The sequence below is a fragment of the Coturnix japonica genome, chromosome 17 (assembly GCF_001577835.2).
Source record: "Coturnix japonica isolate 7356 chromosome 17, Coturnix japonica 2.1, whole genome shotgun sequence".
NCBI lineage: Eukaryota > Metazoa > Chordata > Aves > Galliformes > Phasianidae > Coturnix > Coturnix japonica.
The window spans coordinates 4608124-4621024 of NC_029532.1; the positions used below are offsets into that span (position 1 = coordinate 4608124).

Consider the following 12901-nt stretch of genomic DNA (forward strand, 5'->3'; position numbering starts at 1 on the left):
CAGTTCTGTCATCAGCCATCCTTAAGCCTCTGCCTAATTTTCAGACACTGAAGTAAGGAGTTGGGGAAGCAGGATGCTGAGAGGCCACTTCTGTCACTCTGAGTGCCCTGGATGATACAGCTGCTATTTTCACTCACCTTTTCATTTTCTTTATTTATTCGTAGTGCTCTTGTAACCTTCAGAACATTTGTTCTTCTCCAGTGCCTCTTATTCTCATTTTTATAGTAAATAGGTACTTGCGAAGGAGCATCCATACAGAATCTGCCAGTCTCCAGTTCAAAGACTCCTCAAGTTTGACCTTTTTTCTTCCTTCCCTGCAAACACTTTTTCCCCCCTCTGCAAATGCATCTCCATTTTCTGTTAGACACGTTCTCTTATTGCTGGAGCTTCACAGATGTGTTTTCTTTTTCCATCCAAGCTTTCTGTCTGGGGGAAGGAAGTAGTACTTGGCCACAGGTTTGGGATTTGGGGATGATTGGCATCCCTGTCAGCTTCCCTGCTTTGTGAGATGAGACAGATGGATACTGCACATGCACAGCCCGAGCTGTTGAGTGCATATCCAGTGAGTCAGAAGGTTTCTCCCTCTCCATCAAGTGCTACCAGCACCACTTCATTCTTACTGTATTTTGTGGCTTTTGTCACCTTCTGTAGCGGAATATTGATCTTGAGTGTGAAATTGGAAGTACTAAATTGTAGCAGGGAATCACTTGCCTATTGCCTTCTGTAAGCTTTTAGGCTCAAAGTGGAGCTTCTCTTTGGTTGTTAAAAGGTAACAATATGGGTTACCGTGCCTCTCAACAGACTCCTACTCAGCAATAATAATTCTGTTTCTGTGATGTGTGCCCATTGCAAGGATGCAGCAGACCTGCTATCTTAGGCCAATGGCAGAGAAGCAAGCTATCAGTTTGCTGCTGAAACTTGAAGAAGTTAGGAAGGTAAAACATAATTGAAATAATAGTAATGCAACTGAGACACTGAGGTAGGAAATCCCCGCTGTTCAGAAATATCCCACAACCCTCACTGACCAGCCTTTAAAAAGAAAACCCATTTCAAGCAACAGCATGCCAGTGTAGTGCTATTTGCAGTCATTCCTATTGCTATTTCAGCTTAGTTTGTGTGTTTTCTTTAGGATCTGTGCATTTCCCATGCAAATGTTGATCTTTCTCAGCTCTGGTCCTCTGCAGAGCTCACGGTGTTGCAATTCAAGTAGAAGTGATACGATGCTTCTCTATTGTGACTTTACACCGTCCTTTCTGCATGTGAATGTTCCGGTGTGAGTGATGTGACTGAGCTTTCTATTCTCCTTGTTCCCTTAGCTGTATGTCTCTTCAGAGAGTCGCTTCAACACCTTGGCAGAGTTGGTCCATCATCATTCAACGGTAGCAGATGGGCTCATCACCACTTTGCACTACCCGGCGCCCAAACGCAACAAGCCCACTATTTATGGGGTGTCTCCGAACTACGACAAGTGGGAGATAGAGAGAACTGACATCACTATGAAGCACAAGCTTGGCGGCGGACAGTATGGAGAGGTGTATGAAGGAGTCTGGAAGAAATACAGCCTCACGGTGGCTGTGAAGACACTAAAGGTAGGACCTGCATCTCTGAGCAGTCCTGTTTGTCTCCTTTTCAGCTAAAGCTGGCTGCCTTCCTCCAGCCCCACGTGACATTTGGGGTTGGTGATGGCCGTGCCTTTCTGTACTTTGGCCTACAATTATAGGTAACTTGATGAGACTAAGCAAAGGAGGATGCTAACAGTGCAATTTTTGCTTTAGAACAGGTGAAATGTAAGAGAAGTAAGTACTGCTGTGGCATCCCTTGCATTCGGGAGGTAGTAAAGGTGTGTTGATCATAGGCGAACGTGCTAACGCAAGTTGATGCCTTAAGGAAGGTTGTGGTCTGTGACTCAGCCAACATAACATTCAAAGGCTGCATTTCAGGGAAACTCTTAATGCTTTGATTGTCTGTCTCATGTGGCTTCTTTCCCAAAAGACAAGCTCCCTGTGTACCCAGTAGTCTTAAGCAATTGTTCACAGCTGTTTATTATCAGATGATACAAGAGGAGGAAAAAGTGTATCCAAGCTAAAGTGTATTAAAATTCGTAAGAGGGCTTAATGAGGGACTGGGTAATCAGTTCTGCTTCTGGCTCTGCTCCCTTATTTCTGAGTCTTGGTCTCTTTGCCTCTTGAAATGCAAATAATGCTCTGAGTTCAGAAGGTCATTGCTTAATTCATTTATGTTTATAAATGTGTCTTGAGATCTTCTGGCACCATCCACGCGCATTGCATTTGATTGCTTAATAGGAGTTTAATGCTAACTTGACACCATGTTTTCTCTCCTCGCATGAGGACGTGGTTTGGTCTTGCAGAAACAAACAGAAGAGGGTTTTTTGTTTGTTTCTTCTTGGGTTTTGTTGCTTTTTACAAAGGAACTTTTGGAGTGGAGAGAGCTGTATGGAGGTATAGTGTCAGGGGGAGAAAACTGCCTTGATTTGGGGAGAATATTTCTTCCTTACTGTCTGAACAGCAGTAGGTCTGGGTTGCTATGGCCGCAGAAAGTATTTCCATTTTGGCCTTTTGTGTATGGTGGAGATTCCCGTTCGGGCTCCCCAGTGGAGAAGAGCAGAAGCAGCAGCTTACACAGGCAGCGGGTGACACCTAGTGTTAGGGCCACCGCACGGGGACTGCGGGGCTGCTCTGAGCACTGTGCAATGGGACCAGGCTGTGAGCAGGGCGAGCAGAGTCCACACCATACATGAGAAAGACAAATTGCTTCCCGGTGCGTTCAGTTTGCTGCAGCATCTTCTTTCTGCTTTCTGGCTTTGATGTGAGGATCCCAGATGTCTCTTGTCCCTCATCTATACCAGAGTATCATTGTTGCATTCCTGTACCATCTCTCTAAAACCCATCGAGAAAGGCAAATGACGCATTGTGCCATCAAATCTCTGTTTGCGCGTCGGAGAAACCTCAATACAGACCATGACTGTTGCGAATACATCAAATAAATATTTAATGAAACATGACTGAAAGTGGTTCATAATGTAATATGGAACAGCGTGTGCCACTGGGGAATGCAGGAATAACCAAAAAGAGAGTTAAGAAACACTTCAGTCTGCAATTATGCACACTAAAACCATCCTTAAAAGCAAATTTATACTCCACCTTCTTTTAATCCATCAGTCTCCTGCCTGACAGGTGGGGTTATAGCTCCCTTCAAAGTTGTGGGAAATATTTAACAATCACATTTATATTCTGGTTCTACATGGGAAAACAAGCTCTCAGCAGCTTCTGCACCAACATTCAAGTGACTCGCTTCATTTTCTGCCAGGGAATGTTATTTTACAACTTCATACAGTTCTCCTTGTTCCTTCCCTGTCTGTTCCAGAAGAAGGATGGAAGGGAGGGAGGGTTGAAGGCACTGTAAATCCATGCAGTTTGTGTTGTCGAGCTGTACTCAGGAGCACCCATTTGTTGTTCAGTTCTCTGTCGTGTCCAGTCGTAGCTCACAGCTACACAGAGCCTGGATCACACCAGAAGACAAATGCAGCATGCCCTGTTTTTCAGTCTCATGTAACTGGCAAGTGCAAGGCAACGTGTTGGGGCTTAGATGGTTCCCATTGGAATGTTCCAATTGGAAACCCAGCGAGCTGCACAGGATGCAGCAGGATTTCAGAGGGTCTGCTGCCATGACATGGCATGCTCTGTTTGCTTTTTTGCTTCTGATTCTGTTGGAAAGGGGCAGGAGAGCTGCAGGGACTGGGCTGGAGCATCATGCCTGTCTTGTTCTGCAGCCTGCTGTGCTTGTACCCCCAACTCAGTTCCTTGGGAGGGCTATTCAGTGGTTGAGCCACTGAGAGCTGCCCAGCTTATTTTAATGCTTATTTTTGACCCCAGCAATGCTTATTTTTGAGCCCTGCTGTCCCTTAGTGAGGTTTGTACAAGTCCAGGTTGAGCCATTGTCCTGTTTGGTTGAGAAAATACCGTATTGCTGGAAGTGTTTTATTTATCTTGTGGTTTTGTGCAACAGAAGATGGAAATTGATAAAAAAAAAACTGTGCCATCAGAGTTTCAGGGAAATCATTGTTACTGTAATTCTCTGCATGCATCCTTCCTATTAATTTGGTCAGTGAGAGGCGATAGATTTAAAACCACGGAGCAGCAATGCAGAGAAACAGCCTTGTGCAGGCTGCAAAGCATACAGAAGATAAGTGCGTGTTTAGGGTCATTTTGCAACCTGGATTATTAACCCGGTTTCCTTTGCCAAAGAAAATGGTTTACAGTTCTGTTCCTCAGGACCTTTGGGTGATTCGTTTTGACAGAGCGTGTTCAGAAAAACACAGCTGCCAATCAAGCTAATTGGCAACGAATAGCGAATGATGGATTGAAGCTGTTTGAAAGAGGCTCTCATCGCTAACTGCAGAGCAGAGTGCTGGCTGGATCTTACAGCAGCAGCCCACTGTTATCATTCTCACCAGCAGCAGTAAATCCTTTCCAATCCTTCCTTAAAACACTTCGTCCATGTAGGCTGTCAACATTAATCCACCAATGGAAAAAAAAAATATGGATTTAGAAAGAAACATTGCTTTAGGAATGGATCTGTATTTTTGCACCACTTTGAAATGACCTTCGGGCCGTGGGGGTATATTTGCTTCAGAATCTGTATCTTCTGAGCAAGATCGTATCTTCCTCAGCTTTCTGTCTTGCCAAGCAACTTTATGGGTGCTCAACAAATAGGTAGTGACACATCTGCCCAGACCCATTGCGTCATGGGTCAGGCTCTAAATGCCAGGGATGAGATCTGTGAAACCTCAGGCTCTCAATCCCCCCCACCATCAGCCGTGCTTCTCTCTGCAGTGGGGTTTCCTCGCTTAGACCCACTAAAATCAGGGGTTTGCATCTCAGCAGTTGCTCAGACCTTTGCTCGGTTGTAGCCTTCCTTTTGATTTTCTTCTTGTTTCATTTCTTTCCGTGCTGTTGATTTCGTGTGGGGTTTCTTTTTTCTTGTTAGGAACAGGCGCTCTGAGCTTTTTCCTTTTCAACTCCTGAGTGGTCCTGTGAGAGGCCCTTCACAAAAGGGATATGGATTTTCTCACCCCCCAAAAAAAGCTCCCTTACAATAAGAAAGATAAAAATGTGTTTTTAAAAACCCTACAAGAAAAAGCCCCAACAAAACAAAAAACGTTCCTCACTCCCTGGCTTTGTGATGTGGCTACAGGGAAAAACTGCCTTGAAAGAACTGTGGCTGGTGCTGTCACTTTGCAGTTCTTTTTGTGCCCTCCTCTGTGCACGCTGTCCTTGCCAAAGCTTTGCTATTGTTCTGCAGGAGGATACCATGGAGGTGGAAGAGTTCTTGAAAGAAGCTGCAGTAATGAAGGAGATCAAGCATCCGAACTTGGTGCAATTATTAGGTAAGTGATAAATACCAAGCAGGGGGATTTGAACTAAACCCTTGTGCAGTGATATGGATGTTAAGGAGCAGATAAGCTGCTTACCATACCAAGGCTTTAAATACAGGCACTTATTGTCTGGCAGAATTCACAATTTGTACCGGTAATACATGATTTTTAATGATCTCGTCTCCCTAACGTTTTAAGTTGCCAGAGCCTGAAGCAGGAAATTAAAATCCTCTATTAACCAGTTCCAAGCAAAACTCATTCTCTGTACAATCCCCCCTCTTTGCAGCCATTAGAGATATATGTTGCCTGGGATGACAGCCTGGAAGAGTCACTGATACTCTCAAATGTTCATAGGAAACTTTATCTTGGTCCATAGGGGTGTGCACACGGGAACCTCCTTTCTACATCATTACGGAGTTCATGACATATGGGAATCTGCTGGATTATCTACGTGAGTGCAACAGGCAGGAGGTCAATGCAGTGGTGCTGCTGTACATGGCAACCCAGATCTCTTCAGCCATGGAGTACCTGGAGAAGAAAAACTTCATCCACAGGTACGAAGGGCACCGAGTGCTCCTGAATCTCAAGCACAAAACACCACCTGATGTATTTTGAGGTTGTCGTGGCCTTCCCTTCAGCTGCAGCCCCTATCTACTGTATTCTGATGCAGTATGTTGACCTGTTTATAGGATGGTCTTCTAATGGTTTTCCTCCATTTTTTTCCCTTTTTTGAAGCAGATGTAGGTTAAAGATGTATCAGTGCTTTTACAGTTTGATCAAACGCTTTAAATATAAATGCTTCCTCAAGTAACAGGTTCTTAGTGGCTCACATAGGCCTCTTTGTTGATTTCAACAGCCATTAAAGGCTGCTGCAGATGGGTGACACTGCTGGGTGCTCACAGCAAAGCCACCCTCTTAGTGCCGTCTCACCCTGTGTCCATTCTTGTTTATCTCACACTTTTCCTCCTCTGCAGAGATTATTGTCCACCATTGTCCAGATTATTTGACTTTAATAAGTATCTTTGCAACCTTAAAGTCCCAAAGACTCTGACCTTTAAGTGTGCTGCAATTATGACCAGAGCTTTGCATTCTTTGTCTGTAGGAGCGACCTCCTAGCAATATAATGACACATCCTGTGCGAGGGATGAGAGCTGCTGAGTTCAATACAAGATGTTCTCTGTGCCACAGTGTGACCTTTCCTGCCCAATTAGCTAGAATATAGAATTAGCACATGTTTTTTTATAGAGGGAAATATGAAGATCGCGTGTAAAGTTCTAGGTGTTCCTCAGACATGCCTTGCTTTTTGCTGCCTGAAAGAGCTGTTTAAATGCTTCTGTCAGTCATTGAAGCAAACGGTGATGCTGCAATTAAAATTTCCACCCTTTGAATTGCTCTGTTGAAAGTATTCCATCCCTTCTGCCTGTAGGAAGTGAGCTTTAAAATCTGCCTTGTATGAATCCCGTTCGTCTGCTCTCCCGTTCGTTTCAATTCATCTTATTTCTGATGACCCATTTATCTAAAATAAATAGTAGCGTTTTTCCTTATCAGCCACCCCCACACCCACCTACCCAATTATTTTAAGAGTGTTGTCACCATTCACATCCGTAGATTCAAATGCTGGGCTGTGACCTCATTTAATGAATCAGGAAGGAGGAGGAATTTGATTATGAAGAGGAGCTTTTATTTAGACATACATTGTAGTAATCAGAATTGATAAGGAGATACATTCAAAAACATTGTGAAAATATAATGGGCATCTAGTAAGGTGTACTTTTTCCCCCCCTTAATTTATTCCCATTGAGCAGAACAAGCAAAAGAAACAGCAGAGTCTGCCTCCTATCTAAAGAAGATCTCACCTTTTCTGGTAGAATCAATTTTTAGTTCAATGTAACATAATCTGAAAAAGTGCTTTTAATGAAACCTGGTATTAGGAGAAATGTATTTCTGTGCTTTACATTTCTATGCAGTGCTGAGGGTGCTGGCAGCATGTTTGAGCCGGGGGGGTGGTAAATGCAACGTGTGCATCTCTCACCTGCCAAGGTGAAAAAACAGAGGAAAAGCTCAGTCTGCTGATCATCCAGTCTACTGAAAACAGAAGTACTGATAACAGAGGCCGGGGTAGTTTGAGAAGGGCAAAACCTCTCGTGTTTGAAGAGTAGGGCTGAAAGGGTAAGAAGAAACTGCTGTCCTGCAGCTGCCCACACAGGCTTTGTTCTGCCTCCTCACTAGGCAGCTGGGGTTGCTGCTTTTGTGGGTGCTGTCATTGAGTCGTCTGTATGGTCACCAATGACTTTTTTAGGGGGGAGGGTGGTAGAAAACATGGTGCTGTAAGATATGTGATACTTGGGAGGGAGGAGGGCACAGCTGGGAGTTAAAGCTGCCTCTGAGCAGGGACTGGGAGAGGAGTTCTGAAGGGTGAACGGTGGTGATTGGGTTGATGGAGGTGTTAGAAAGGTGGGCAAGAAGGGGAGGCACTGCGACGTCTTTAATTCAGCGCTCATCCTCAGCTATTGATAACTTGAGCACTGACATTTCTTTACATTATTTTTATCCTGAGGGTGGCAGCTTTTATTGAAAGTGAGGGGGTTCTTGGAGCTTTCATTTTGCATTTAAAAAAAAAAAAAAAAAGAAGTTGGGCTGACAGTCTTACAAAGCCGGAATGGAAAATAACTTTCCCTCTTCCATGTGTGTGCAGAGCTGCATAATTTCTGTGTAATACCCTGATCAGAATAATCACGTGCAGGCCCAGGCTTCTTTGGGAACAGCAAATTTCCTCTCTCTTGCTAGAAGTGAGAGGACAGACTTCTCATTGCTTGGTTTTGTTCTTGTTTTTAGGGACCTCGCTGCCAGAAACTGCCTGGTAGGGGAGAACCACTTGGTGAAGGTGGCAGACTTTGGCCTGAGCAGGTTGATGACAGGTGACACGTACACTGCCCACGCTGGGGCCAAATTCCCCATCAAATGGACGGCACCAGAGAGCCTGGCCTACAACAAGTTCTCCATTAAGTCTGATGTCTGGGGTAAGAATTTGCATGAACAAATTAATTCAGATTATGGTCTTTTACAACCTTCGTTTCCAGGGCTGTGAAATGAGGATGCTGTGAAATGTTTCAGGAGAGAGCAATGCTCCCTGCTCTGAGCTGTGTTGTATCAGAGTGCAGGAATTAATCTCTGCCAAGTCGGTCTTGGAGTGGAGAAGTGAGGCTGCAGACCTGGCTTTACGTGTTTGAGTCATTGACAAGTATGAAAACAAAGGACACTGTGGTGTTTATAGAGTTGTATGAAATGGGGCTGGAGGGCAGCCGTGCTGCTGACTTGATGGAGCTCTGGCACAGAACTGTGAAGCAATATATTGCTTTATCGCCAGGAACTTTCAAACTACTTTAAGGAGAAAAGTGAGGATCTGGTTCATTTTATGTTAAAAAATTATGTGTGTATCTGTCTGTCTGGTGATAGCTCCGAGCTCGTCTTTCTGCATTTTAAAAGAATAATCTTTGGAATGAGATGAGCAGAAACAGAGAGAAAATTTGATGACAAATGGTTATTGAAGAGCCCTGAGGTGCTGGTGATAAGACTGGGCTTAGCTAAATGGAGCTAAATTCTATGAAATCTGACTGCAGAAAAATCTCATTCTACTTCTTTTTTTATCGGCCTTTCTTTGGGTTTTATATCTCTTCCATAGCTATTGGTCAGATCCTCAAAAGTGCCCGGTGATACACGATAGAAGTTTGCAGGACTTCATCCCAGGGGTACATTGAAAACATTACCCTGAGCATCTCCTATGTGTTTAAAAGATCAGACGGTGGTGGAGCAGCAGTGAAGTTCTCTGGAGTTTTGAGGAGACGGTGCAGAGAGAGGCTTTATTTTGAAGGAACTCTTAGAGCACGGCTGATCCAAAACGTTTTAGCGATGAGGGAGCTGAGCTAAGCTTTTCTTCTGCTCCGAGCTGCTGTGTGACACTGCTGGCCGCGCCGGGTGGCTGCGGGGAGCCCTTGTACTTCAGTAGTGGAGTGCTCTGGGAAGAAAGATCTGAAAGGGATATTGGGTATCTTTAATTAGGGTTGGTGTGACCTTGCAGAGTGACAGTCAGAGCGGTGGACTTTGGGATCTGATCAGAGCAAGCTGGCTGTCCCCAGAGGTCACGGCTGCTGCTGGCCATGCCAGGGTTTAGATGCTTTTCACCTCGCTGCCTCCAGACAGAAATCAAAGAAAATTGTGCACAGAAATGTCTAATGTAAATTGCCCTTGGTGGTGTTACCATGTAATGTGATGTGATTTCCTTACTTATGCAGAATTGTAATCGCTTTCTCTTCAGTTTAAGACCAGAATAGGGTGACTGAACCAATTACATGCAGGTTGTTGAACTGGTGTTGAGTCTATTCTGCATGGCTGACTCCTGGGTTAGCTGCCCGACCCCGGTGCTGACCTGCATCCCCGCTGAGTCTGGGGACTTGAATGCCTCTCCTGTTTAAAGAACCTCTTTGTGCTCTCCCCTTTTCTGCTCAGCTTTCCCCATGACCAAAATGTCTCATGCAGACTTGGTCTCATTGGTAGCAACTACTGAATATCTCTCACCAGCGGGACCCCCTCTTCCCTTCCAGTCTGCAGCTAAACAAGGGCACCCCAAAAAACACTGAGCTATTAAAACACGCGAGTCCTCTAGGGAGAGACTGCAGATGAGAGGAGCTGTCAAACTGGGAGAGAGACTGCAGTGCTGCAGTGAAACAGTTTCAGCTAATCCACTGTGAAGTCTCTTAATTGTGCCTTTAATAGGACTTGAAGGATCTCAAGGCGTTCAGGTTTGAGACAACTGATACATTCAAAATTAGTCTAATTCTATTCTGTCATATCGCAGGAGACTTGTCTGTGCTGACGAAGGGGCTTGTTCCACTGCTTTAACATTGAAGCTAACACTGAGCATGGAGTCTGAGCCACTCAGAGCTGGTTTAAGTGTGCAGCACTGTTTAGCGACTACTCCCACTAAATGTCTCCTCAAATTTAAGATGAAAATAAAGTTTGTTGATTTTAGTTTGTTTGTTTTATTTTTCTACCCACTGCAGCCTTTGGTGTTCTGCTATGGGAAATTGCAACCTATGGCATGTCCCCTTACCCTGGGATTGACCTGTCTCAAGTCTATGAGCTGCTGGAGAAGGACTACAGGATGGAGCGCCCTGAAGGCTGTCCTGAGAAAGTGTATGAGCTCATGAGAGCATGTAAGTGTTCTTCAGCCTTGCAAATGCCATTACTGCTTTGTAGCTCTTCAGCAATGCAATGAACGTGGCCAGATCTGGTCACATCCAGCCAGATACAAGAAACTCTCTGTTGGTTCTAGTGAAGACGCAGTGCTGTGTGGAGATGCTTGGTTAGAGCTGCTTTCCCCAGAGGATGGAAGCACTATGAAACCAGCCATTCTTCCCTGCTGGGAGCTCGTAGGCCTTGGGGAGAGATTTGCTGTTTTTTTTCTCCTTTTCCCTGACTGCTTACAGATAAACTTGTGCTGCAGGGGTGAGGCAGGAGTCTGGTAGGCTTCTTAAGGGAGTAGGTGTTGCTTTTCCTCTGTGGCCTCTTGGTACGTGACTTGTTATGTGGTATTTTTCCTTCCCGAGATGTTCCATGCCTGCCCTTACTTTGGCTCAGTGGTGGTTACAGATGCCCAGCACCATTCACACCAAGTTTCCATGCTGGTGTTTTCTTTTGGCCATTTAATAAAAAGGGTTCTGTGATAGTTGGCACCTCCTCGTGTACTGTGATGGGTGTGTAATGCTGGTAGGAAGTTCTCAGTGCCGGTGTTTTTGCAGGCTGGCAGTGGAGCCCCTCTGACAGGCCTTCCTTCGCTGAGATCCATCAGGCGTTTGAGACGATGTTTCAGGAGTCCAGCATATCAGATGGTAAGTCTGGGTCCCTTTGGGGCTGGCAGTTCCAGGGACAAGGGATGCCTGTGTCCTGAACTCTGCACGTAGCTCAACAAGGGCACGTGTCTAACTATAAATAGCCAAATGGCTGACCAGCCCTAAGGATCTCCCTCTTTGTGCTGTTTCATTTGTTTTGTGCAATTAACTCGGAGCAGTGCTCTGGTTTTTTTATATTCTATGTATTACAGTAATCTTTTTTTCTTGTGTGCATTGCAGAGGTGGAGAAGGAATTGGGAAAGAAGGGCATGAGGAGTGTAGTGAGCAATTTCCTTCAGGCCCCAGAGTTACCAACCAAGACACGAACATCGAGGAGAGCTGCTGAAAGCAAAGATGCGAATGAGAGCTTGGAGACTGCACACGCTCGAGGCCAAGGGGAATGTGGTAGGTTTTAATTAAAGTCATTATTCCTTCAGGAAATAATAGGAAAAACAAAAGGCATGCTCAGGTCTTTGCTTAGGAAAAGCCATGTCTGAAAACAGGTGCCATCTTTATGTATCAGCATTGTATTTCTGGGTGACAGGCTGCTAAGTTTGCCTTCCTGCTTTCAGAACTCCTTTCATCATTTATTACAGAAAGGCAGGCTGTTAATCTTGGGACCAGATACAAACATAGAGCATCTGGGAGTGTGAATCCATAGCTGGCTGAGCAGTTGGCGCTATACCTGCCGTTGCTTAGAGAATTCCTTGGAGTTCTTTTAACTTAATGGCAATTGCCTACAGCTCCCTATAGACAAGAGCCTGAGCACAGCTCTCTGGTCACATTCTCTTCCCATTCCCTGGTAGGAGCTATCAGAGGGATCTCCCACTACATCTGAGCACTGGGTAATCTGCGGTGTTCAAGCCTCTTTACTACCACACTGCATAATTTAGAGCAGCACGATTGCTCAGGTTTAGCAAGCCCCATAAGGGAGGTTTCTTCACTGTTCCATCACACCAGTTTTGTGCTTGGAGCACTGAAGAGTATTACTCTTGGCAGGTACCAAATATAATTGCAGCAAGGGACAAAGAGGTATTTACAGAATCTTCCATGAAATTAAACTCTATTCAGTCTGTTTCTCCAAGCATTTCTCTTCCATTCTGAGGTAATGAACGCAGTGCTGAGGCACTGAATGTATACAGTAGATTCGTATCCAGTTTGCTTGAAAAACAGCAAGATAAAAACAAAATGCAGTGTGTGATAAACACGCCCTGTCTGACCATTCCTGTGAGTGACCTTTTCTGGATGACGCCAGACTCACCTAGTGGTACATCTTTCAGTAGCAAATGTACATCTCGATAAAGAAAGGGGAAAACACACACACAAAAGGGAGTGTAAAATGCTGGAAAAGTGACGGTGACTGAAACAGGAAAGAAAGTTATTCACAGAATGTACTGATTTCTGAATTGACTTGTTTGCTAATGAAAATAACAAAGAGCCTTCTGTTTCTATTGGAAAAAGATTTGAATAGTGAGCTCACTATTTTTGTTATAACTTAATTAATGCAATGTAGTGTTAAAGACCGATGGCAAATCCAGCCCGCTGTATACAGGAGGTATAATTGCCTAGTTTTGTAAGCTTTGAAGTAAAATAACTTCATTTAAATACTTAAGGACTT

At 44.6% G+C, this 12901-nt stretch overlaps 1 protein-coding gene across 3 annotated transcripts in view; it reads left to right on the forward strand.

Moving 5' to 3' along the window:
* The window catches only part of ABL1 (ABL proto-oncogene 1, non-receptor tyrosine kinase), a 57449-nt gene that overhangs the window by 39800 nt on the left and 4748 nt on the right, over positions 1-12901 (forward strand). For all 3 annotated transcript variants that reach the window (XM_015879259.2, XM_015879261.2, XM_015879260.2), the window contains exons 4-10: positions 1317-1589; positions 5323-5407; positions 5772-5949; positions 8231-8415; positions 10456-10608; positions 11194-11283; positions 11524-11688. In XM_015879259.2, the coding sequence (XP_015734745.1) occupies positions 1317-1589; positions 5323-5407; positions 5772-5949; positions 8231-8415; positions 10456-10608; positions 11194-11283; positions 11524-11688 (1129 nt within the window). The remainder of the gene's footprint in view (positions 1-1316; positions 1590-5322; positions 5408-5771; positions 5950-8230; positions 8416-10455; positions 10609-11193; positions 11284-11523; positions 11689-12901) is intronic.